At 36.2% G+C, this 27,319-nt stretch overlaps 2 protein-coding genes and 1 long non-coding RNA gene across 27 annotated transcripts in view; 2 read left to right on the top strand and 1 right to left on the bottom strand.

Moving 5' to 3' along the window:
• The window catches only part of szt2 (SZT2 subunit of KICSTOR complex), a 174,630-nt gene extending 173,626 nt beyond the window's left edge, over nucleotides 1-1,004 (bottom strand). For all 25 annotated transcript variants that reach the window (XR_015492872.1, XR_015492873.1, XR_015492874.1 and 22 more), the window contains 1 exon segment: nucleotides 873-1,004. Coding sequence is in view for 22 of the 25 variants with exons in the window: in XM_087256034.1 (XP_087112160.1) it covers nucleotides 873-896 (24 nt within the window). In the remaining 3 variants the exon portion in view is untranslated.
• Nucleotides 1,005-1,374: 370 nt separating this feature from the next.
• The window catches only part of med8 (mediator complex subunit 8), a 32,580-nt gene continuing 6,635 nt past the window's right edge, over nucleotides 1,375-27,319 (top strand). Inside the window, 5 exon segments of the mRNA NM_207083.1 lie at nucleotides 1,375-1,437; nucleotides 1,672-1,793; nucleotides 4,121-4,265; nucleotides 4,717-4,857; nucleotides 5,505-5,592. Of these exon segments, the coding sequence (NP_996966.1) occupies nucleotides 1,432-1,437; nucleotides 1,672-1,793; nucleotides 4,121-4,265; nucleotides 4,717-4,857; nucleotides 5,505-5,592 (502 nt within the window). The 5' untranslated portion in view covers nucleotides 1,375-1,431.
• Nucleotides 14,240-25,362, top strand: LOC101882644 (uncharacterized). Its single transcript, XR_015492997.1, has 5 exons — nucleotides 14,240-14,289; nucleotides 15,028-15,169; nucleotides 18,108-18,174; nucleotides 19,032-19,182; nucleotides 24,505-25,362. It is a non-coding gene; the product is annotated as an uncharacterized LOC101882644 (long non-coding RNA).

Raw genomic sequence — 27,319 nt, 5'->3', positions numbered from 1 at the left:
AATTGAGACATTCGCATTGATTTTAAAGTGGTGACAAAACAAAGAACCAAAACTACTTATCAGACAAAAGTAAACGAAGACAAAATGCATGACTATTTCTTGACAAAGTTAAAAGAGAGAGTCCTGAACTGAAAACACATTTGCTGCTGTGTTTAAAAAATGTGAAATGTATATTTCATTGAGGTAATGTTGGATTAACATTCGCATATTTGATCAGAGACAACATGTGACATGCTCCCTATATTGTTTACCACAGTATTTTGAATATTCAGTCTCAAATCAAAGTAAATATGACTTCAAAACAGCATTAGCACTATTTAATTTACGGCGATCAATGCAAAGAATACCTTTCTGAAATGATATTATTGAGGAGAAAGTCATGATGTGTGAATATAAAACCAACTTAACCTCGAGGTCTGTTTATTTGACAGGTTAAAAAGGAAAAGTCCTGTCCTGAAAACACATTTGCTGCGGTGTTTAAAAAATGTGAAATGATCTGCTGAATAAAAACACATCTATGTTCAGCTTATGTAGGAAAAACCGCGATATTTTAACGTTATATATACTTGAGCAGCATGTTGTTGTTGTTTATCGGAGGGAGGGGCTGCAAACACATGACAGAACTGCATTAAACTGATTTACTACCAAGCATTAGCGTTAAACTCCTCCAAATAACATGTCTTATTAATTCAACACGTCAAATACTGCAAATGTAACAAGTAAAAAACGCAATAAAAGTCTTACAGCTCTTCTCAAGTCAATGATTTAGCTTCTGTTCTGTTTACTTGCTCTGTTTACTTAACCTGTAAACAATTCCGAGCAAGAAACTGAACAAAAAACTGAAATGGAGTCCACGTAGGAGTAAAAGTTACCTCATTGTCCTGTCTGTCTGCCATGCCGTGCTTCTCATTACTGGCAGGTTGTTTTTTTTCAGCGAGTTTTACAGGGTTTGTGTCAAATATCTGTAAACTGCAGCTCAACTGACTGCAGCTGCTTTACTTCCTGTTTGCGTATTCAAAATAAAAGCCCTTTCAGATGAACGCACTGCTGTTTATGTGCACAGTTTTCTTGCAATGTTGAAATGTTATCATTCTTTTAAAATAATTTAAAACGGAGAAATTTATTTAGTTGTGTTAAATATGCCAAATCGGTGGGCAGAATTTGGTTTCATTTGCTAACACATGGAATGAGCATTTCGACCAAACTGTATATTTAGCATTGTACATGATCTAGAAATATAAACAGCTGTTGTGTTAATCTGTGTTGTTTTCTAATAAGTATCCTATCTACAATACTAAAAAATAAAATAATAATTTTATATTCAAAAAGGAACTATTTTCTCACGCGCGTGTTGACAGTCGGACTCGATTTTATCGCTGCGAGTCTTTGTTTACTTCCGCTTAATTGTGCCGTGAACTTCATTCTCTCGAAATGCAGGTAAATTGCTTAAAAACTCATACTTTATGTACATTTTTTGCGTCTTTTCTTTTTTTTTAAAAAACAGTTACGATAAAATTTCCGATTAGACTGTGAAAATAAGACCGTATGTAGTTAATTTGGTCTGTTTATAGAGTGCAGCTATGCTAATTGTTGAGATCTACGTTCGTAGGAAACACGTATAACTGTGATATTATACTGGAAATGATGTAAGTTTGTGTTTTATTCTGACAGCAGCGGGAGGAGAAGCAGCTGGAGGCCTCTCTGGAGTCTTTAGTAGCTCGCGTGGCTCATCTGAAAGGTTCCCTTCAGAGTTTCATTTATAAACTAGAGAATGAGTACGACAGACTGACGTGGTGAGTAAACCTGAGGTAAAGTTGGTTTTATATTTGGAAATTCAGAGTTTCTCCCTAATGCAGGGTTTCTACCGCTTTCACCAAGTTGAATTTAAAACTTTTAAAGACACTTCAAGACCAATGTGAATGAAAATTTTGACTTTTACAGGGCTAAATGGTAAGGATGTTTCTTGAATAACGTTATCCCAGTTGGAAAAGATTTTCTCTTGCCCTATTGAGAAAAGGATTTATATATATATACACACACACACATTTCATTCATTCATTTTCTGCCGCTTTACCGGGGGCGGGTCTCGGGGGCAGCATTCTTAGGAGTGAACTTCAGACTTCCCTCTCCCCATACACTTCCTCCAGCTCCTCCGGGGCGATCTCAAGGTGTTCCCAGGCCAGCCAAGAGACATAGTCCCTCCAGCGTGTCCTGGATCTTCCCTGAGGGACATGCCTGGTACACCTCCCTAGGTAGGCGTCCTGGAGGCATCCGAAACAGATGCCCGAGCCATCTCAACTGACTTCTCTCGATGTGGAGGAGCAGCAGCTTTACTCCAAGCTCCTCCCGGGTGTCAGAGCTCCTCACCCTATCCACAAGAGTGCACCCTGCCACCCTTCGAAGGAAACTCATTTTGGCCGCTTGTATCCGAAATCTTGTCTTTTCGGTCATGACCCAAAGCTCATGACCATAGGTGAGAGTAGAAACGTAGATTGACCGGTAAATTGAAAGCTTTGCCTTTCGGCTCAGCTTCTTCTTTACCACAACAGGCCAGTACATCGACCATATTACTATTGCGGCTGCACCAATCTGCCTGTCAGTCTCACGTTCCATTCTTTCCTCACTCGTGAACAAAACCCCAAGATGGAAAACCACCTTTTTCCGATGGAGCATCATGGCCTCGGACTTGGAGGTGCTGATTCTCATCCCAACCACGTCACACTCGGTTTTTGATGAAGCCAACAGAACAACATCATCTACGAATAACAGAGATGAAATCCTGTGGTCCCTGAAATGGACCCCCCTACAGCCCAAGACTGCGCCTAGAAATTCTGTTCATAAAAATGATGAACAGAATTGGTGACAAGGGGCGGCTCTGTTTTTATTTTACTACATTTAATAATACAATAATACAAATTTAATAATAAAAAATATAGGTCTGGGTCTTTATAAGATCTATAAAATCAGTAAATAAATGAAGAATTTTTAAACAAATGTTACACCAAGTAAATTAATTAAATACTATTTTTAAATGAAAAGTTTAAAGATTTATTGAGATTGGGATTGTTGGTGATTGTATGGGTGTTGATGGCCAGATTGGGTTGCTATACATGAACAAAGGAAAATTAGGACCTGTTAAAAAAAAGGATCAAGACTAACAGCACAATATTTCAGTAGATTTAAGACTTTTTAAGGCCTAAAATTTAGTTTTAGAGTTTTAAGACATTTTAAGACCTAGTGGACCCCCTAAAATAATATCAAAGCAAATGACTATCAAAGTATAATATTGTTCACACCTAAATCAGTGTTTCTCAACCACGTTCTTGGAGGAGCACCAGCACTGCATATTTTTGATGTCTCCTTTGTCTGTCACACTCATTACAGGTCTTTCAGTCTCTGCTGATGATCTGAATCAGGTGTGTTTGGGTAAGGAGACATAGAAAATGTGCCGAGCTGGTAGTCATCCAGGAACATGGCTGAGAAACACTGAATTAAATAATGCTAATTTGGTTTTGAAGTCATACTTGCAAGCGATTTCAGACTGAATATTTAAAGTTGTGTGGTAAACAATATAGGGACTATCACATGTTGTCTCTGTTCAAAAATAAATAAATATGCGAATAAATAAAAAAAATAAAATAAAACCAACTTTACCTCAATGTGAATATTGATGTAAAGTTGGTTTTTATATTCAGGCTTTCTCCTTAATAATATAATTTCAGAGAAGTATTATTTACTCATTCTAAATAGTGAAATCATATTAGCAGCCAGTGATGATCAAGAGTATAACATTGTTCACAGTCAGATAAATAGTGCTAATGTTTTCAAGTCATTTACATGTGATTTCAGACTGAATATTCAATGTATCATGGTAAACAATATAGGGAGCATGTCAACAGTTGTCACTAATCAAATGTGCGAATATGAAACCATCTTAACCTCAATTATTCAAAGTAGCATGGTAAACAATATAGGGACTTAAGTCACATGTTGTCACTGTTCAAAAATGAACGAATGTGTGAATATAAAGCCAACTTGACCTCAATGTGAGTAAATATAACTGAGCTTTTGCGGTACTCCTGTCTGTTGCAATATGCTGATGTAAATGTTTTGATTTCAGGCCCTCCGTGCTGGATAATTTCGCCCTTATTTCTGGACAGCTGAACACCATCAATAAACTGTTGAGAAATGAGAAAACCCCATCATACAAATCACAGGTCATCATACCACTCCTGCTGTCTCCTGATCGAGACGAAGAGCTGGCGGTCAGTGTCAACTCTCCATATGTGTAAAATAACCATGAAAATCTGATTCGCATTATATTAGTTATCTGTCAAATCACCAATCTTTTTAATCTTCAATCATAAAACAGAGCTTAAGGGATCAGTTTATCAAAAAAATATATATATTCTGTGATCATTTCCACTTGTTCTATACCTGTTTTTTTAATTTTGTTGAACACAAGGTAAGATATACTGAGGAATGCTGGGAAAATGGTTATGGATTTCCATGTCTCTTTTTCCACTGTTCTTCAATATGGCTTGTTTTGTGTTTAACAGTTCATTTTTGGGTGAACTATTCCTTTAAGTCGTACCCAATTTTCAGCAGCAGTGTGTTTTCTATATAGAGAAATCCCCACATGGATGAAAAATAATAATGTAACTTAAGATTTCAGGCTGACTTATCTACTGTATTCTATGATTTCTCTCAACCCAGAAACTAACAGAGCACCGAGTGCCAGTGTTCAGCCATGAGATCGTGCCTGATCATCTCAGGACCAAACCCGACCCGGAGGTGGAGGAGCAGGAGAAACACCTGAGCGCTGAAGCGGCTCGCATCGGTCCTGAAGTAGCTCAGGTGAACAAACACACACCAGCATGAGAAACGCTTACGTTTCTTCATAGCTAACACCCAAACAATTATTCAGATTTTATTAGCCATCAATATTTCTTCAGATTGCCCACATACTCAGACTAAATGTGACTTGGGTTCTGTTTCTAAGCCATCAAGTATTGAATGCATGGGAACACAATCTGGTGCTGTCTACATGCAGGACGTTACTGTATATATATTTTTTGTAAATAATTTAAACTTTTAGGTTTTGAAATTAAGTATATATTTAATTTTGTTTTTCACTTGTTCGTTATGTATCATAAAATCGCTTTTTATTTATTTATTTTCCAATATCCTTTATTCAGTTTTTACTTAAGTTTTCTAATTAGCTCTTCTAATCATTTCAGTTTATTGTGTGCTCAAAAAGTGCCACAAAAACACAATTTTTGAAAGAACAAACATGTTTTAATAATAACTAATACTTTATATATAAAATTATATTAAATAATTTATTTGTTCAACCTAAAACATTTGAGAAGACATCTATTTGCTCTGAAAATCATGTGAAAATCTTTCCCAAGAACCACTAGACTCTCAAAATCCTAGAGGAACTGCTTTAAAAATGTATTAAATTAGTGCTGTTTGTAAATATGTGGTTGTTTTCCTTTCAGAAACAGATCCAGGCATTGAATAAGCTTTGCTCGAATCTTTTGGAGAAGCTGAATAATCCACGTGAAGACAGAGACTCTGAAACCTCAGGTACTTTAACTCAGTGGTCACCAAACTTGTTCCTGGAGGGCCGGTGTCCTGCAGATTTTAGCTCCAACCCTAATCAAACACACCTGAACAAGCTAATCAAGCTCTTACTAGGTATACTTGAATCATCCAGGCAGGTGTGTTGAAGCAAGTTGGAGCTAAACCCTGCAGGGACACCGGCCCTCCAGGACCGAGATTGGTGACCCCTGCTTTAATTCTTATATTACTGTTATATTTAGTGTTAGGGAAAGTTACTTTAGTCGATATTGTAAAGCAATACATTCGACTTTCATTTTAATTCAGCAATTTTTTTTTTTTTTAAAAGCAAATTAAGTAAAAAGCTACAAATATTATAAGTTTTTAAACTCTTGTGTGCTGTTGGGGATGTTTTGACATCCACTCTGGGGTGATTTTGAGTTTTAATTTGGCAACAGCTTTCTCTGTGTTTTAGCAAATGTGATGATTTTTGGTAACAAATCTTTTTTTTAACACATATTTTAGGAAAATGCTTTGACATTTTTCAAAAACTCAATACACTCTGGGCAAATTTACTATAATTTTGTTATGCAAATGAATAACTAATAAATAGCAATAAAAGTAATAAAGAACTAATAATAATAATAATAATAATACATTTTCCTCTTTTGCTTCAAGATCAATATTGTCAATATAATTCAACAAAATTCTCCATGTTTTGTAAAAGGATTTTAAAGACCTAATTTTTTTCCCAACTTTTAACACAAATTTCTTTTATCCATCCGTCATATGAAGGTGGAGATGTTTGTTTCCAATTCCTAGCCAAATAGTGTTGTTGAAGGCGAATTTGGCTCAAAAGGAATTCCAAATAGTGCTGTTAGAGGGTTTGGAGTGGCTGATATGGAGAAAGTGTGTGTGTGTGTGTGTGTGTGTGTGTGTGTGTGTGTGTGTGTGTGTGTGTGTGTGTGTGTGTGTGTGTGTGTGTGTGTGTGTGTGTGTGTGTACTTGCTTATGTCCAAAATGAGGACTTTCGCCAGAGTACACACCAGTAAAATGAGGACCACCTTGACAAATGAGGACTTTTTCTTGGTCCTCATTTGTCTGACCATATAGCAGTATTCAGCATGCTTCAAAATGGTGTCCTGGCTTAAAATCTCACTTGTCCTCAAAATGCACTTTTACATGATTTGTGTATCTAAGTGTGTATCCCCCCACCCCAAAAGTGTGTATAACACAGCGCCCTCTAGGAGAACTGCAATGACGCAATGATACACACTTTTGGGATCTGGCCAATCAGAAAGATACAAGGAGGATGTCACGCCCCCTATTGATCTGACGAATCAGAGGCGAAGTGCGTAAAAATAAAGATGGCGGCAGCAAGTTACTATGGTTACTTCACAGAATAAAAGAGACAGTATGAATAAAATTGCACTTTAATTAGTATTTAAATGAAAATGACCAAACTGCGTCAAGAAAGCCTTATATTTGGTGTCCTTAAGCACGGTACTTTATTCTAGGTTTGAATCGTACTGTTTCTGCGCAGATCGCGTTGTATCCCCGAGGGAACGGATAACACGGAAGTAAGTTACAGTATGTAACTTAGGCGGTACAGTAGCAGATCCGAGAAATATTGTGGCATAATAGCGCGAAACGGCCCGCGAGAGCGACACGCAACAGAATCAAATGTTTTCCTGGTTTGTGTGTTCTTTGAACTGTCTGTCTGTCCTACACTGTCAGCGACCGCACCGCGCACCTCCCCCGCCCGCAGCTACGCTCCCTCCGGCTACAAAGAGCTCAGCTGCCCGGGAACGAAAGGAGGAGAGGAGCTCCGAGTCCAACCGGGAGGAAATTAGGCGGAATATAATATATAATTTGATGTATATCCGTGTATAATAAATGGTATCATCACTTGGAAACTTTTTGTATACATGTTTAACTTTTTTCCCAGAGTTCTGTTTATCTAAATAACATGTTAATAAGTATTTGTTTAAGTTAAAAAAGCTAAAATGCCAGGTTTAAATCATTTTTCTAAAGAATGAAAAGTGTATTATTTATATTTCCTTTGCACTGAGATTTACATATATTATAAATAGTATGAGTGAATAAATTTCTTATTGAGTAATTTAATTACATTTTAGATAAAGATAAATATAATCAGTGATGGGAGTATAGTCCAAAATAATCAGTTAACTTACTGTAACGAAATCACAAAGTGAATATATATTTTTTCTAAAACTTAAAAAATGTAAAAAATAAAATAAAATAAGAAATACTTCAAGCCTGTTTATTTCATTCAAATGTAAACAATGAATTAAGACATTTGCCAGTTCTGTGTATAATATATAGTTAAATCACTTGGAAACTTTTTATATGTTTAACTTTTTCCAGAGTTCTGTTTGTTATCTAAATAACATGTTGATAATAAAGTATTTGTTTAAGTTAGGAAAGCTAAAAGGCCAGGTTTAAATTATATTTAAAGAATAAAAAGTGTTTGATTTATATTTCCTATGCACTGAGATTTATAGAGATTCTGATAGTATTGAGTAAAGTGATTACATTTCTTCTTGAGTAATTTAATTACATTTTAGATATGGTAGAAAAGCAATTTACAGCCTTTTTTAAATGCTCAGACACTAAACGTGAAAACTGACACAGACTCACTGAAACTCTTCACTCTTACCTTATTAACACCAATTCTACAAAACTACAAGTCCATTGCTGTAGTGTATTTGTGGATATTTGTTTGTGTGTTCAGTTACTAGTTTCAAGAAATATTGATAAGTATTCTGGAAGAGCTGTAAATACAACTTTAATGTTGTAGTAATTCATTACTTTTTTTAAATCATTTACCCAACACTGATAATAATAATGTATTAATACTACATGCATTTGATATTTTTCAGCCAAATTCTTAATGGAATAAAGCCATGGTCTTTCTGTAATAACTTAAGTTCAGGCAGTTTCAGACACTCTTTACACAAAAGTCTAAACAGATGTGTGTCCACTATAACAGATTTGCACTGTGATGCTCTTGTTACAAAACACCACACAAAAAGAGTGACAGTTAAAAACAAATAAAACACTTGGAATGATACGATAGCTGTATGAATGTGTGCCAGTTCTGTATTATTTTTTTCACAGCTGCATGTGCAAAATATGAGCCAGAATAGACACAGGTGTTACAAATTTAGATATGAACAATGGCGACAACCTAAAAAGAGGGAAGGAAAAGAAGGAGGAGAAGGAGGATGAAAGAGCCTGATCAGCCTGGTCAGAGGGTAGGCCTCAGACTGAGCTCTGTATGAAGACAGTCAGTCTCTCATTGACAGAAGTTTCAGTTGCCTTACTTTGCATTCACTGTTTCTATTAAACTTGTGCTTTTTGCATAATGAGAGTGCTGAATACACAGATATTGTGATTTCACCTAGTGGAACATGTTCTTGGATCAACATCTCACATGTGTGAAACTCTTCCTGGAAGGCTACAGCTCACAGTTCAGCTTTACTTCAATGAAACATCCCTGATCAAACTAATTGAGTCCTCCAGGCTTGTTTGAAACAGACATTATAATAGATAGATGCCCCATTAACAAGCCTTGATATCACTTTTATGAACTTGAAAAGTATAACTTTATTATAACTAATTCAATGTTTGCTACAACAACTATACCGTTTTACCATGAAGAGTTTTTACTGTGGGACAGCTATTTAGAGCCATTTATACACTATATGCATTACAAAAAACTAAACTCATAACAACATTAATTATGGGATGTTGATCTCTGCTCTGTCCACTTTTTTGATGTTGAAAATTCAACTCTACAGTTTAACAAAGTGACTTTTATTGACATTTCAGTATTTGAATGATATAGTGTATAAGAAATAATATCTAGAGAAATACGTCTGTAAAATAACAGGAAATGTACTGGCAGCTTATTACAAGCTAGTTTAAATTGGATATACAACACCAACCCAGACAATAGATCACTTTAAACCAGGGGTGTCCAAACTTGGTTATGGAGGGCCACAATCCTGCTGAATTTAGCTCCAACAGACCTGCCAGGAAGTAGTTTGAAAGTTTTTTTTTTTGACACCATAAAATTATAATCAGTTAAGAAAATATACTGTTCTTATATTTTATATCAGGCAAAACAGCAGCTCCTCTGTTCAGTTGCCTCTGTTTATAGAGCAGTCATAACCGGATTAACCTCGTTGATTTATCGGAACAACGGACTGAAGCAGACCATGAGGCGTTTAGCTTTCTATTATAATGTCTATGGTTTGAAACCTAAAGGTTTGTTGAAGCAGGCTGGGAACTAAACTGTGCAGGGTTGTGGCCCTCCAGGAACTGAGTTTGACACACCTGTTGAACCTGGAACAACATTTCTATTAGTCAATCAGATTGATGAATAAGTTCACATTTTATGTTAAGGTTGATTTACATTGAGGGTTACATGCTTCTACATCATTGTTATACGACTAATCATCCTCTCTGATATTGAGAATAATTTACAGTTATGGCTAAGTTTATGCCGACAAGAAGTTATCTAACAGCAAGAAGGTCGCTGGTTCGAGTGTCATCTGGGCCAGTTGGCATTTCTGTGTGGAGTTTGCATGTTCTCCCCGTGTCGGCGTAGGTTTCCTCCACAGTCCAAACCCATGCGCTATAGTGGTACTGATCAACTACATTAGCAGTAGTGTATTAGTGTGAGTGAAAATGATGGGCCCACTGTATGAAACATTTGTCAGAGTAGTTAGAGGTTCATTCTGCTGTGGCGACCCCTGATAAATTAGTAACTATGCTGAAGGATAGTGAGTGAGTGAGTGAGTGAGTGAGGTTTAGGGGTAGGGATTAAGCAGTGGCGTAGCGGATGGGCCCGCTGTATGAAACATGCCAGAGTAGTTAGCGGTTCATTCCGCTGTGGCGACCCCTGATAAATCAGTAACTATGCTGAAGGACAGTGAGTGAGTGAGTGAGTGAGCGAGTGAGGTTTAGGGGTAGGGATTATGCAGTGGCGTAGCGGATGGGCCTGCTGTAGGAAACATATGTCAGAGTAGTTAGCAGTTCATTCCACTGTGGCGACCCCTGATAAATCAGTAACTATGCTGAAGGATAGTGAGTGAGTGAGTGAGTGAGTGAGTGAGTAAGTGAGTGAGTGAGGTTTAGGGGTAGGGATTATGCAGTGGCGTAGCAAATGGGCCCGCTGTATGAAACATGCCAGAGTAGTTAGCGGTTCATTCCGCTGTGGCGACCCCTGATGAATAAGTAACTATGCTGAAGGATAGTGAGTGAGTGTGTGAGGTAGGTTTAGCGGTAAGGATTAGGCAGTGGCGTAGCCGATGGGCCCGCTGTATGAAACATTCCAGAGTAGTTAGCGGTTCATTCTGCTGTGGCGACCCCTGATAAATCAGTAACTATGCTGAAGGACAGTGAGTGAGTGAGTGAGTGAGTGAGGTTTAGGGGTAGGGATTAAGCAGTGGCGTAGCGGATGGGCCCGCTGTGTGAAACATATGCCAAAGTAGTTAGAGGTTCATTCTGCTGTGGCGACCCCTGATAAATCAGTAACTATGCTGAAGGACAGTGAGTGAGTGAGTGAGTGAGTGAGTGAGTGAGTGAGTGAGTGAGTGAGTGAGGTTAAGGGGTAGGGATTAAGCAGTGGCGTAGCAAATGGGCCAGCTGTATAAAACATGTCAGAGTAGTTAGTGGTTCATTCCGCTGTGGCGACCCCTGATAAATCAGTAACTATGCTGAAGTGAGTCAGTGAGGTTTAGGGGTAGGGATTAGGCAGTGGCGTAGCGGATGGGCCCGCTGTGTGAAACATATGCCAGAGTAGTTAGCGGTTCATTCTGCTGTGGTGACCCCTGATAAATCAGTAACTATGCTGAAGTGAGTCAGTGAGGTTTAGGGGTAGGGATTAGGCAGTGGCGTAGCCGATGGGCCCGCTGTGTGAAACATATGCCAGAGTAGTTAGCGGTTCATTCTGCTGTGGTGACCCCTGATAAATCAGTAACTATGCTGAAGGACAGTGAGTGAGTAAGTGAGGTTTAGGGGTAGGGATTAGGCAGTGGCGTAGCGGATGGGCCCGCTGTGTGAAACATATGCCAGAGTAGTTACAGGTTCATTCTGCTGTGGCGACCCCTGATAAATCAGTAACTATGCTGAAGGACAGTGAGTGAGTGAGTGAGTGAGGTTTAGGGGTAGGGATTAAGCAGTGGCGTAGCAAATGGGCCCGCTGTATAAAACATGTCAGAGTAGTTAGTGGTTCATTCCGCTGTGGCGACCCCTGATAAATCAGTAACTATGCTGAAGTGAGTCAGTGAGGTTTAGGGGTAGGGATTAGGCAGTGACGTAGCGGATGGGCCCGCTGTGTGAAACATATGCCAGAGTAGTTAGCGGTTCATTCTGCTGTGGTGACCCCTGATAAATCAGTAACTTATCTGAAGGATAGTGAGTGAGTGAGTGAGTGAGGTTTAGGGGTAGGGATTAAGCAGTGGCGTAGCAAATGGGCCCGCTGTATAAAACATGTCAGAGTAGTTAGTGGTTCATTCCGCTGTGGCGACCCCTGATAAATCAGTAGCTATGCTGAAGGACAGTGAGTGAGGTTTAGGGGTAGGGATTAGGCAGTGGCGTAGCGGAAGGGCCAACTGTATGAAACATGTGCCAGAATAGTTAGCGGTTCATTTCGCTGTGGCGACCCCTGATAAATTAGTAACTATGCTGAAGGACAGTGAGTGAGTGAGTGTGTGAGGTAGGTTTAGGGGTAGGGATTAGGCAGTGGCGTAGCGGATGGGCCCGCTGTAGGAAAAATGTCATAGTAGTTAGCGGTTCATTCTGCTGTGGCGACCCCTGATAAATTAGTAACTATGCTGAAGGACAGTGAGTGAGTGAGTGAGTGAGTGAGTGAGTGAGTGAGTGAGTGAGGTTTAGGGGTAGGGATTAGGCAGTGGTGTAGCAGATGGGCCTGCTGTAGGAAACATGCCAGAGTAGTTAGCAGTTCATTCCGCTGTGGCGACCCCTGATAAATCAGTAACTATGCTGAAGGATACTGAGTGAGTGAGTGAATGAGTGAGTGAGTGAGTGAGTTACTAGAGATTGATTTTATCACTGGTGATACTGTGTCAAACCAGTTCTGGAAGCTCAAATTAGTACGATCAGATGTGTTTAGAGGTTAAATTGAGGGTCTGCTGTCCCCTCACTTTTATTTACTTAAAAAACCTATAATAAAAATGTGTATGTGATCTATCAAGCATGTAGTTTGTATTTCATTTTTTTACTATATAAGTTGGCAGTTCATGTGGCGAATGAATGAATATATATAGTAAAAAAAAAGAAATACAAACTACATGCTTGATAGATCAGGAATCCCTGTTTTTATATCAGTTGTTTATTATTAATAAATAAATATATAATAAATAAAGAAATGTATTAATTTGTTTGGAGATTAAATTTAAGTGCATTGTTATCAAAGAAATCGGGTTTTCTAAAAAAAAAGTCAAATGAAAAGAGCATGTTTAATGTGAAACAAATATGTGAAAACTTCAACACGTGGATGCATACATTTAGCAAACTCCAAGTTGAAGTGTGTTACCTGCTGCAATTCCCCTCCCCCACCCCTCTGTTCGTGTGTATGTGTGTGTTTGTGTTTTAAGCACCCATCCCCCACTGTCAACTCACAGAAGCCTCAAGAGAGCTGCCCTGGGGTAGACTACGACTATAACAATAATATTAAATTAGTTTGTAAATGTAATTCAAGTTTACAACACCTATCAGGTTTCCCCTCACTTTTATTTTACTTAAAAAAAAAATAAATATATATATATATATAGTAATAAAAACATGTTTGATGGATCAGGAAGCATGTTGAAAACATGCCTTAAGATTGTGTTAAAACGCTAAAAATCTCTGTTTTTATATCAATTGTTTTTATTAATTAATAAATTATATATATATATAATTTATTTATTTGTTTGGAGATTAAAGTGCACCATCAAAGAAATCGGATTTTCTAAAAAAAAAGTCAAATGAAAAGAGCATGTTTAATGTGAAACAAATATGTGAAAACTTCAACTTGTGGATGCATACATTTAGCAAACTCCAAGTTGAAGTGTGTTACCTGCTGCAGCTCCCCTCCCCCACCCCTCTGTTCGTGTGTATGTGTGTGTGTGTGTCTTGAGCACCCATCCCCCACTGTCAACTCACAGACGTGAGAGCTGCCCTGGGGTAGAGACTATGACTATGATGACGACGACAATAATATAAAATTAGTTTGTTAACGTAATTCTAGTCTACAACACCTATCAGGTTTCCCCTCAATTTTTTTTTACTTTAAAAATATATATATATTTTTATTTTATAATTATTTTTATTATATATATATATATATTTATTTATTTACTTATTTGGAGATTAAATTAAAGTGCACCATAATCAAAGAAAATCAGGTTTTCTAAAAAAAAAAAGTCAAATGAAAAGAGCATGTTCAACATAAAACAAATATGTGAACACTTCAACACGTGGATGCATACATTTTGCAAACTCCAAGTTGAACCTGCTGCAGTTTCCCTCCCCCACCCCTCTGTTCGTGTGTATGTGTGTGTGTGTTAAGCACACATCCCCACAGCGCCTCATTCAACTCATGAACGCGCGGCATTTGCAAACACGTGCTAATGACGCAATCAATTGGAGACGCCTTTTCCCGCGAACTCATCTCTCCTGGGAGAGCAGGTAAATCAATTTATGTATTTAAATGCATAATTACTGCTTACACGACAAAACATTGCCTTTGTAAGATGTATGTTTAGTGCTTATATTCCTTTGTCGATTATATTTGTTGAAATGTATTTAATAGCAATGTTAGCTGTATACTGTTTAACACACTACATTTCTGTTGATCAAAATAGTGCTTGCGTGTGCTTGTGTGGTTGCCCCAAAAATAAAATCTTTATTTTTTGTTTAATATGGTGATTATTTTAAATTACTTTAAGTAAATAAGCCTTTTAATGATGTTAATTAGCTTGCCCAAACGCACAGAACATTATATATATATATATATATATATATATATATATATATATATATATATATATATATATATATATATATATAACGTCTTTATTATATCAAAGTATATATAATTTTGAGGTGTGTAAAGTTACAAAAACATGAAAATGGTTCATGTGGGTCTAGCCCTGTTTTCAGTCTAAATAACAATGTATTTATAGCTTTGTTTAACTAATATAGGAAAATTAATCTTGGATGTGATTTACATCCTACCTATTCTGTTTTTAATTACATTATGATTTAATTTCTGATTTAAATTTTTAGATAGAAGTACATTTCTAGATCTATGTGAAATCATTTGGGTTCAGCAGAACAATAGACAATATATAAAATGTATTATGCTATTATTATTATGTTATTTATTAGCATAATATAATTTATTATATTTATTTTTTCGTAAAGTCTTTATAGGAAACATGCCCTTTGTCTTCATGCTGGGATTAAGAAAAAACAGAAAGCGTAAAATACCTCAAGAGGATGCAGAACATTACATTTGTTGTAAAAGTGACAAACCTGCAAGTGCAATTCATCAACAATTACAAAGGTAAGTTATACTCACAAACACTCTATCTCTCTGATAATGAACATGTACAATATTGACATCATGGGAACTCAAAATACATTGAATAATTATTTATTATGTAAACTTTTACAGTTCTTTTTAGTAAAATCCATGTTGTGTTGCAGTGGTATTGTTAACAGTGCAACATTCTAAGAGACTTAATTGTTTTTCAATAATATTTTCAAGTTCATCTGGCCTACTACAGGTTGAAATATTAACTGAAACTGTTACTAAAATTTAAAATATTTATAGGTCAGTTGTACTGTACATTAACTCTGTGCAAGAAGGCTTTAATAGTAAACATTAGTTAATTAAAAGTATTGGTAAAGTTTAATGTTAATCTTAGGTGATGATCATTTCTTAATGCTTATGTATGTGTTAAAATTATAGTAATCTGATTACTATCGTTTTACTAAAGTTAGTCGTTTTACTAAATGGGGATAATAACTAATAATATTCAGTTGTATTATTTTATCCTATATTAGCACAGTAACTGTAATGAATCTGGCTTTTTTTCTCACCGTTGACTTTAATCCATTAATTTTATTTTAAAGTGTTACCTGTTGTACTTTATCATACTTTTGCAATTAAATTGGGTTGAAACATTTATTAACTCTGAACATGTGTATATACAACAAAGCACTACATTAATTATTTTTGCTATTATAATTGTTAAAGTAACCAATGCAAACCATACACACACTTAAATTAGTTTTTAATGTATCTGTAATGTTGTAAAATATTTTACAGATCACCAGACTTTTAATTTTCAGCCAGGCACTCCAATGGCTTCCAATGACATCTTTCCATTTCAAAATTGTCACGTTTAAGATCTGATTTCTTTAAAAATCAGTAATCTTCACTACCTGTTATATTTATGATATGAAGTGGGTTTCAGATCGGACAAGAAGCACTGCATTAAAGTCCATTTCCCCCCGCCATGTCTTTAAAATATGAGTTTTTTACCCTGTATTTTGGTTGTTGCTAGATCAGATATGGTTGCAGCCGAAAGTTAACGAAAACTATTTATATTATTTCTTAAATTTCACATTTGTTGTATTTTATTAACGTCTATCCCCACCCCAACCCTAAATCCAACTGTTACAGTAACGTAAAAACAGTAGTTGTATTGAGTATTATTTATGCTGCTATTTATTAAAATACCCAATACATTTTATTTTTTAAAGCCTACCTTCACCCCAACCTTAAACCCAACCGTCACAGTACTGTAAAAATATTCATTATTGTTATACATTCATTCATTCATTTTCTTTTCAGCTTAGTCCTTTTATTAATCTGGGGTCGCCACAGCAGAATGAACCGCCAACTATTCCAGCATATGTTTTACACGGCGGATGCCCTTCCAGCTGCAACCCATCACTAAGAAACCCACACACATTCATTCACACTCATACACTTCAGACAATTTTTATCTTACCCAGTTCACCTGTACCACATGTCTTTGGACTGTGGGGGAAACCGGAGCACCCCGAGGAAACCCACGCGAATACAGGGAGAACATGCAAACTCCACACAGAAACACCAACTGACCCAGGCTTGAACTAGCAACCTTCTTGTTGTGAGGCAACAGCACTACCTACTGTGCCACTGCGTCGCCTATTATACAGTGTCATAAAAATGCTGCTATATGGATGTGCATAGCACATACCAGCCGGCCACGTATTCGATTTAGACTTTACCCAGTATTTTCAATGGAATTTCTGCGCTAGCCTTTTGCTATACTGACGGCGCTAGTGGTTATACCATCGTTCATCTAATTTTACGCTTGAACAACTAAATGAATGCTTTAGTCTGTTTAACTGAATGTATTGTAATAACATTACAACACTGATGATGTACAAACAACTTTGTGAAATTGAAAATATCCACATTAAGCTATCACCGGAAGTTTATCGTTGGCTTTAAAACTCTAGCTGTGCAGAGAGCCCATTGTGCATAAACAATTTTGTTCCAAATCCCCGTTAATATCTAATCTTTGTGCTAACAAACAATAGCGAACACAGTTGGGCAAGTTACTTCCAAAATGAAATGCATTACAGTATATATATATATATATAATAAAAGTTACTGCCATTTCTTTTTTTGTAATTGGTTACATGACAATATTAATATCTCAGAAATGCATTACACTACTTTTGTATTACTTTTAGGTTACTTTAACCAAAATACCCACAGAAGTACGACTAATGAATTAAAGTATTAATTTTCAATAGTATGTCTATGTTTTCAAATACATTTAGCTATATATTGTAATTATTCAGAGAATTTTTTGTTTGCACAAGGAGTCTGACAACAGCCAGTGCTCCACACAGAGATCTGGTCATTTATTTGACATATTTTCTTTTAAATATATATTCATAGTGCTTCATCTTTTACACATTTATATATATGACTGTGTAACCTTAATCACTTCTGGGGATGGGGACTTTTTACAGTAAAAGGTAGCAATGTTATTTTATCCAATAAATGCATTGATAATATCCACAGATTTTTAAATAGTCAATCAAATGAACTTAAACTATTAAAATTGCAACAAACATTTGTTTTGGCCCAAACTACAAAAACAAACAAATTTAAAACTAGTTTAAACACACTGGTTTAATCATCTATACATGTCATTATAACTATATTGTATAAATATTATTTCAAAGACCTACATCATGCTAACAATTAAAAGCTGAATGACATGACATAACAGGCGATTGCCCTCTGAGTGCACCTGAAAAGACATGAATGACACTTCTCATAAAGCTTGAGAAGCATACAGGACAAGTAGAACAATTAGTTCAAATAAAAACACAAAAGTCAGTAGAATTTAATGCAAACTCAAAAAATGCAATTATGAACCAATGATAATTAATTTTCAACAAACTGCAGCTAATGAACGTCTTTTGTTTAGGAGGATGAGTTTTCACCACTGAAGCTTTATTCAGAGGGGATTTTGTTCTTGAGTACAAGTTTGGGTGGTGAGTATGATTAGCCGAAAGGTTATTAAATATGTTTAGATGTGGTTAAATAAATGAGCAAATAAGCAAACATAACACTGCCGTGCCCCTATGCCAGGGATCACCAAACTTGTTCTTGGAGGGCCGGTGTTCTGCTGGTTTTAGCTCTAACCCAAATCAAACACACCTGAACAAGCTAAACAAGGTCTTACTAGGTATACTTGAAACACCCAGGCAGGTGTGTTAAGGCAAGTTGGAGCTAAACCCTGCAGGGCACTGGACCTCTAGAAATAAGATTGGTGACCCCTGGCCTATGCTATAGTATCATGATAGGTGATCTCAAAGGTGGATGATATGAAAATTGTGTATCACCCAACAATAATGTCCAAGCACTGCACAACTCTGAACAAGTTCGACCCACGCATGTGCAAGGCAGGCAATTCTGTAATCTATCAGCTTAAATATATCGGCCATATTTTGATATCAGACTGATGACCATAACATAAAAAAAAAGCATTTATCGGCTGATATTGATATGGCCGATAATATATTATGCGTCTCAAAATTTAAGTATTTCTGATTCTGATCATTCTGATTACAATCAGTTCCCATATTTGATTGCAATTTCGTAAAAAATGTTCCTCACAGACATAAAAAATATTTTACAGGAATTGAGAAGTGAAATGTAAATTAACACTTATAATCAAATCTGTAGTTTTTAGTGAAATAATTAGCAAGTTTTAAAATAGAATGAATTCTCGATACTATTGTTAACACCTCTTTGAAGATGGTCACAGAAAAAAAATAGTACATCTTAAATGTATAAACTTTAAAAATTGTTTGTATTTTATGCTTAGTGATTGTTTTATGTTTTACAGCATGGATGCATCGAAAGAAGATGGGTCTTTAGGGAGACTTGTAAATGATGACCACAAAGCTCCTAACTGCAAAATGAAAATCATATCTTTGCTGTGTGCAACATACTTCCAGGAGAAGATATAACCTACAATTATGGAGATTCTGGTTATGGTGAGTAGGGGTCAGTAGTATGAGTCTACAGAAATCAGTAGGTTCACTTACCAATTGTCTATATTATGAAACATAAAATTCAACCATAATTATACGGATGCTTTATTCTGTAATATTGACAGTCAAAATAGCAATACTGACTGACATGTATAAGTATGGTCAGAAGGAATATACAGGGTTTCCGCGGGGTCTTAAAAATTCTAAAATTAAAAAATCGAAATTTAAGGCCTTCAAAAGTCCTAAATTCACTGTTCTAGATCTAAAATATTTTTGCACAGGTCTTATTTTTGCGATGTCCATGTAACGCTACATCTAAAACTCATTTAAATTCTTTTTTTGTTGTTGTTGCTAGGTTTTCAGGGTGTTGTAGTTCTTTATTTCACTAGTCCAATTGTAATTTGCGTTATTACAACTACAAATAAGACCGACATGCCCTATACCGACAATTGCTAATCAGCTTTCTGTTATTGAACTCAGTGCGCGCGGTAAATGTGATGTCATCACTGTGTTTATGGAGGTCTGCCAGCCGCGACATGATTTTGGCTGGCAGAGCTCACAAAATGTTTTTTCAGTTCGTGCGGTTCAAATTTGATTTGAATTGAATATGAAACACTTTGAAGAGATTTTGTCTGAAACAGGTATGACTGTACACACATAGGGCTGGACAATAATTCGATATCAATATATATCGCGATAGATTTTTTTCAATAACAGTGATGATTTTTAAACCCATTTCCGGTATTTCGATATACATTTGCATACATCTGTTTTATTATAGATAAGATCTTATACCTTGTATCATTTGTCACTGAATGACTTTTTCGTGCTCAGAATGAGCGTGATGTCACTTGCGTGATGACGTACATCACAGACACGCTGCCACTGCCAGCGCTCAGAAGTTAGTTAAGCTGCTCCGTCGCAGAATGCTACAAAATGCTACAAAATGTGTGCCCTGAATACTGATGTGAATGAACAAGCTTCCACAACTAAGAATGCAGACAAATTAGTTGATGAGAGAGGAAAGATGAATGCAGTGGTGTGGAAGTGATTCAGCTTTTTAAGTTTCGATAAACGTTTAGTTTCGGTGCTCTGCAAAATGTGCGGTAGAGTGGTGCCGAGTCTGCCGACTAACAGCGGAAACACATCAAATCTGTTCCACCCGATAGAACATACTGAGAGTCAGAAGCAATGACAGAAGATGAGGCATCATTTAAGTTTAAGTCAACCTGTCGCCTCACCATCCACCTTCCCGACACAGATGGCTATGAGGCACCGTGTAGGATCTAAATAAAACTTTGCTTATCAACACGAGCATATAAATTACTCGCATATAAACCTATACTATGTTCAAAACATGTATGAAACTTGCGCATATATAAACTTGATGCATGCCCATTGATACACCCATTGATACACCCATTAGGGCTGGACAATGATTATATATATTATAGATATATATATATATATATATATAAAATAATTATATTTTTAAGATCTTATAGATTGCATTAGGGATGTAACGGTATCAGAATTTCACGGTACGGTAATACCTCGGTATGAATGTCACGGTACGGTATTTATTGAATCATTTACAGGAAAAACAAAACTCATGAAAATACTCCAAAAAAGTGCCAAAAGTGTCAATGACATACAAATTAGCCATCTATCTGTAAGCTTTGAAACAGGAACTTCAATTTTAATAACAAAAAAAAATTAAACCATGTAAAAAAATAAAGTTTCAATTTAGTATTGTTGAAAACTCATCACATTCAACATTTAATCACTCACTCACTCACTTAGATAGAGATGGGTTTTAAGGAAAATTATCTTATAACTATAATCTGGTAAAAGCTGGTATCTCTGGGTATTTACAATGTCCCCTGCAACAGAAAAAAACCCCTCTCATTTAGGACTGAGGTTTCTGGGACAGAGATATGACTTGGCCCATGTTGACAGCAGTGGGGTAACGTTGTGCATTGTCTTTCCCCCACTTGAGAGGACAAGCCATGAGTGAGATAGAGATCTCTTTGCGGTACAAGTCAATGTCTGCATCAATCTGAACAGTGTGCTGTGTTTCTGCAGTCCCCATGCAGTCCCCATACTATTAGTCGTATTCCCCAACTTGCAGGCACGTGCACACATAGGGCTCAACCTGTGCAGTGCACATGCCCTTTTTAGTCTTGGATAGAAAGTGCCCTTCCAAAATGATCAAAAGTGCCCCCGCGACGCGACACACCCTCCGTGCCGCTCTTCAGTAGGCGCGCGACAACACCGCTCTTGAGTATGCGCGCTCAACCCCCCCTCCCCGCTTTACAGTACGCGCGCGACAACACAGCTGATCAGAACACGCGCGACAACACCGCTATTCAGTACGCGCGCGACAACACCGCTATTCAGTACGCGCGCGACAACACCGCTATTCAGTACGCGCGCGGCGACAACACCCGCTTTATGTTCGATCATTTCCAGGTCTTTTTCATCCTCGCTTCTAGCAGCACACTTCATTTCCGCATTACTGGATCTGTAGCGACAACAGACCGCAAAGAATGATGGCAACCCCAGGGCTGATGGGAATTGTAGTTTCCACTACCTCCCGTTCGCTTCATTCGCCTGAGCAAATTTTCTCAGAAGACCTATAGTTTTATCGAGTCATGCGACTACGCTAATATCGGAAAAAATTTATATTGCGGTATGACGGTATTTACAATACCGTTACATCCCTAGATTGCAACATTTGTCACTGAGTGACGGTCAGTGCTCAGCCATCAGAAAGAGCATGATGTACGTCATCACTCATGTGACATCACAGACACGCTGCCAGCGCTTAGCACAGCAGTTGGTTAGCTACGTCGCAGAAAGTTTGCCCTGAAGTGTGCCCTGAATACAGATGTGAATGAACAAGCTATATATATATATATATATATATATATATATATATATATATATATATATATATATATATATATATATATATATATATTTGCACAGGGCTTGACATTAACTTTTTTGATCACCAGCCACTGTGGCTAGTAGATTTCCAACTTTACTAGCCACTCTGCATTTTCACTATCCACAATTTTGTTGTTGGAAAAATATATTTTATATGCATAAGTTTGACGTTGACATGCTAAAATTACTTGATTTAAATTTTGTGTTATGTCCACGTGTTCTCAATCATTTCACTTTTTGTGTGTCGAGTATGAGGTTGCTCAATGAGCATGAGCAAAGGAGTCATGGTTTCATAGTGTTTGCACGACTAGCATGACTTTTTTTAGAGCTCAAAATTAACGGTTTACCAAATTTATCTCTATAACCATACAAAACAATAATTATTTCTTAGACACAAATGTTTAATGTGTCAAAACAAGCAAAATATAGCTGTATACTATACTTTTTATTTAATAAAACATTTCTTAAAAAAGAAAGAAAAGCAATTGACTTTTAAAAAAATAACTATTGTCATGTATCAAAAATATTTACAGTAATCTGTCGTGGCTAATGATCATCCTCTCATTTGGTATTCACTTGCTTTCTTCTGCTCACGTGATCACAATTATTTTACTTCTCGATTCTAAGATCACATTTGCACGCATATTGGGTCATCCTTATATTGTCGAACCCTGCTTTTAGGACAACTAAAAAATTGAAAAAAAATTATTTTCAACCAGGCAAAGTGGCTTGTGGGAGTGACTGTCTAACACGCCAAAGCTGAAATCTACCTGAATTTGGCGTGTTGCCGGGTGTTAATGTAAAGCCCTGTGTGTGTGTGTGTGTGTGTATATATATATATATATATGTCTGTTTGTAAAGGCTAAATACAAAAAAGAGAGTGAACATTTGAAAAAGTTAACAAGTAAAATTTTTTTAAACCTTTTTATTAAAAGAAAAGTTATAAGAGCCTGGAGGTATTATAGACTTTGCAAATTCAGTTTGCAGACATTTGTAGGTACAGACATCTATTGTGTGCGTTCTTGGCAGTTTTTTTATGTCTTTTTAATATTGTCCATATCGATATCGGAATTATATCATATCGACCGAAATTAAGAAGTATATCGTGATATTTGTCATATCATCCAGCCCTATACACACATCTTCTTTATGATCAGTCCATGCGTGATCATAGGGAGAAGTAGAACCAGATGACCAATTCTTTTTGGCTAGAAATTGCAACAGCAGTGGGAAAGGACGACAGTTTTTGTAAAAGTTTGGAAAAACCTGAGGGATAAGTTTGTTTAAAAAAAGAGGCCATGCAAAAGTGTAGACCCAGTTGGTTTTAATATTACAGAATGTTTTTCCATCATGCATAGGTTTTACACTAATGTATAGACCTATATTACAATTTCGAATTTAAAACAATTTACAAGTTACAAACTAAAATTAAGTAACAAAATTTTGCCTAATTACCCTAACCTGCCAAGTTCACCTAATTAACCTAATTAGGCTTTTAAATGTCACTTTAAGGTGTATAGAAGTGTCTTCAAAAATATCTAGTCAAATATTATTTACTGTCATCATGGCAAACAGAAAATAAATCTGTTATTAGAGATGAGTTATTAAAACTATTATGTTTGAAATGTGTTGAAAAAAAAATCTGCTCCATTAAACGGGAATTGGGGAAAAATAAACAGGGGGGCTAATAATTCTGACTTCAACTGGAAAGGAATGTATGAATATATGTATCAGTTTACAGTATATTGATGCCCAATTTCTAGGCTTTATTGGTAATAACTAAACTAGCCAGAAAGTCATGTGTGAATTGTTGAGTGGGCAAAATAAAAAATAAAAAACCTCAATATTTTTAGTGAGTGTACTTGTTTTCTGTTTTTATTTCTGCCTTAATAAAAAATATAATTGTAGAGCAACCCAAAATCTGTTGCCATTAATATTTAACTTTAATGGGTAGAACTGTCTGAGATATGAAGAAAAGCATGTGATGCATCATTTAGATAAAAAATGTATTTAAAAAATCTTGAATGGTTATAAAAATCTTTATAATTAATTATAAAATAATTAAAAACGATTATCCTGAATGATATTAATGATATGACCTAGTTCCAGAAGCTTTTTACTTCTCTGTTTATTTGTCAGATTTTACTGTCTGTTTCTTCTTCTTCTGATCTCTTTATGTGTATGCGTGTTTTTGATATTGCGATATAGGTCCTAAATTTAATACTTAATGGTCTTAAAAAGGTCTTAATAAGTCTTAAATTTGACATTATGATATCTGCAGAAACCCTGAATATAGAAATAGAAGAATATACTTGTTCTGTCTTGACAAATATTTCTGATTTCGATATTCTCTGTTTTTTTTCTGACATCCAGTCCCATAATGTTCTGTCTCCTCACCTGCTTTGGACAACGTGAAGATGAGTGATCCTCACAAACAAACTGAGCCACAACAGTCAGACAAAGCAAGAAGATCAGGGAATAAGACGGTAACCCTTTCATTCAGGCACCAGGTAGCCTATCTAGTGATATTTGCTGCTAAGTGAACAGGGCAGAGTAACCAGAACAAGGTAAGACAGACCCTTTGGCAGGTTTATTTAAAATGTAATCTTGTTCTAACTATATAACATCATACAATTGTGTCTTAAAGCAATTTATTTAAAGATGAAAGGATAGCTCAATTATGTATTTTCACATGCCAGATATTCTGGAGTTAATTCATACAGTATGACCAATAGTACACATACAGATTTTACTATAAAAGATTGGTTAATTACTGGCAAGTGATAGTTGGACTGCATAGTTAATCGTAAAAAGATGGCGATCTCGATTCGAACCCCTGAACGTCGATGCGTGAACGACATTTAAATGACCATATTGCAGTTTGGAGTTATGTTTACTACAAGATAGGGTTGTGCCGATTGACACTAGTGTTGTGTATCGATGATAGGGAGAGATATCACAGAGAGCTGAGGCCTGACTATTTTAAAGATGATGTTTGGTTCGTTTCACATTTATGTAGACCTATTACATGTGTTAAATTCATTTTTAAATAAAAGACTTATTATTAATATTATCTTGTTGTTGATGTTATTCTTATCAGAATTAATAATCAATTAACTGTAATTTGTCCAGCTTTAGCTGTGTCCGTCAGCATTGCCTAACCGAGACTTTCAGACTGCAGCAGCAATCATTTAAACTGAAAATTGCCTGCTCAAAGGAAAAAAAATACAATGATTTTAAAATTGCAAGGCGAGTATTACCTATATTCACAATTTTTACCAAAATCAGCATGTCAAAAAGAATTTATTTCCCATTCTTTGCATATCAAGTTAATATGCAACTTCACTGTTACTTAAAAATAATAGGCTAAATAACAAAACAGGATTTAATTAACAAACAAGTTATAGGTGCAGTAGGTGATCTGCCAAAATGCTAACCGGTTGGCATAATATCTTTGAAACACAGTCCCTTCCCTGCCATCCAAAGCCACGCCTCCTAAAACACGAATGCTCATCGTAAAGATGGCAGTGGACAACCCACTAGATCATGTCATTCACCATTTATAAATGTAGCTAGTGTTTGGCCGGTGGTGTGCAGGAATTACACTTATTACTAAACCATATTTGCATGCTATTTCACATGAATATTCAGAGTAGTGGTGAACAATATAAAGAGCGCATCACAGGCTGTCATTGTTCAGAAATGACCCAATATAAATAGAAAAGCATCTTCAGCTCAGTAAAGTAGGCTAGGCCGAATAGCTCTATTTACTGATGTTTTGTTGTTAAACTAAATATAAATCTACTTTATCAATGCTGTAAAAGGACCTTATGAAACTGAAAATAGTCGCATCAATCTTTCACGGGGAGATTTCAGTGGCTGAACAACACTTCTGTGCAAATAACCCATTTATAACAACACAATCTACATCAGCTCTGTGTGACTAAAAGAGTTTAACACAGAACATGACCTGCCTAACAGAAATACTTCAGTCATGGTATTATTCTTCTTCCAGCGTGCAAAACTCACTCCAATATAGATTCAGGAGTTTAACAGGTTTTTATTCAGCATTTGATTCGCAACTGTGACTGCTCGTCTGCACATAAACGCGCGGCGCACATGCACGCATCCACACGCAAATGGTGAATCTGCATGAAGAGATGCCCAGTGGTTCAAATCTACATTTGCTGACAGTTTGAACTACTTATAAGAATTATGAGAATTGTCAGCCCGACAATATTTAATTGGATGAACATGTTTTAGTTTTATGCCTTACCCAGAATATAAAAATACATATAAACACATTTAGATCATTTTCTTTAATCTTTACTTTTGGACTGTGAAGAGACTTTCGACCAGCACAACACATGATTCTGAAGATGATCACCTACTGCAGCTTTAAATAGACTTAAAAAATAAAATAAAACCAAAAATGAAAACTTTAGAACTGAAAGTGGCTCAGATGTTCTGGAATAAATGGTGTTGCAGTAATGCACAATTGTTGGTCACCTGAGACTCCTTTTATAACAGCACTCTCACAAGATTATCTCTTGCTTTCACAAAAAGTTTTTTATCTTTTATTTATATTTGTTACTAATAGCCTATTTTAGTTTTGCCTACGGGTAAAGGAAGCCTATGGACTTTTTAAATTTGTTTTTAGTGCATATATTTACTGATTTGTCAAATAGCCAGAATATACAGGGTGTCCGCAGGGGTTGTGAAAGGTAGTTAATGAAATTAGTCAAAATTAAGGGCATTAAAAAGTATTAAAAAGTAGTTAATGTCATCTGACGAGGTATTACATTTTCGAGCTCAAGATAAATTTTTAGATTTTTAGATACATTTTCAGTTTGTGTTGAGTACAGGCCTTTATTCTAAAATTTGCGTGGATTTATTTAAATGTTGAGAGTAGGACCGGAGCGATATCGTGAGGTGGTATGGTAACTTGGCAACAAAGCCGCAACGTCAACACACCAGGGCTCGAAATTGTGACTATTCTGGTTGCATATGCGCCCAAAAATTAAGCTATGCAACCTCATAATATATTTGGGAGCATGTGTGCGACTGCATATAATGGTTGTAGTGCGACCTGCTTAGATTTTTTCTAAAGATGTGCTGAATCGCTTTTCCCGGCCATTAAAATGGTTCATATTAGCTGTCAATCACTTAAGGCTTTCCGCTGTCAGAT

Source organism: Danio rerio, chromosome 6, assembly GCF_052040795.2.
Source record: "Danio rerio strain M-AB ecotype USA chromosome 6, GRCz13ab, whole genome shotgun sequence".
In the NCBI taxonomy this organism is placed as follows: domain Eukaryota; kingdom Metazoa; phylum Chordata; class Actinopteri; order Cypriniformes; family Danionidae; genus Danio; species Danio rerio.
The sequence above is the reverse complement of the archived record's forward strand: the minus strand, read 5'-3'. Positions and strand labels throughout refer to the sequence as shown.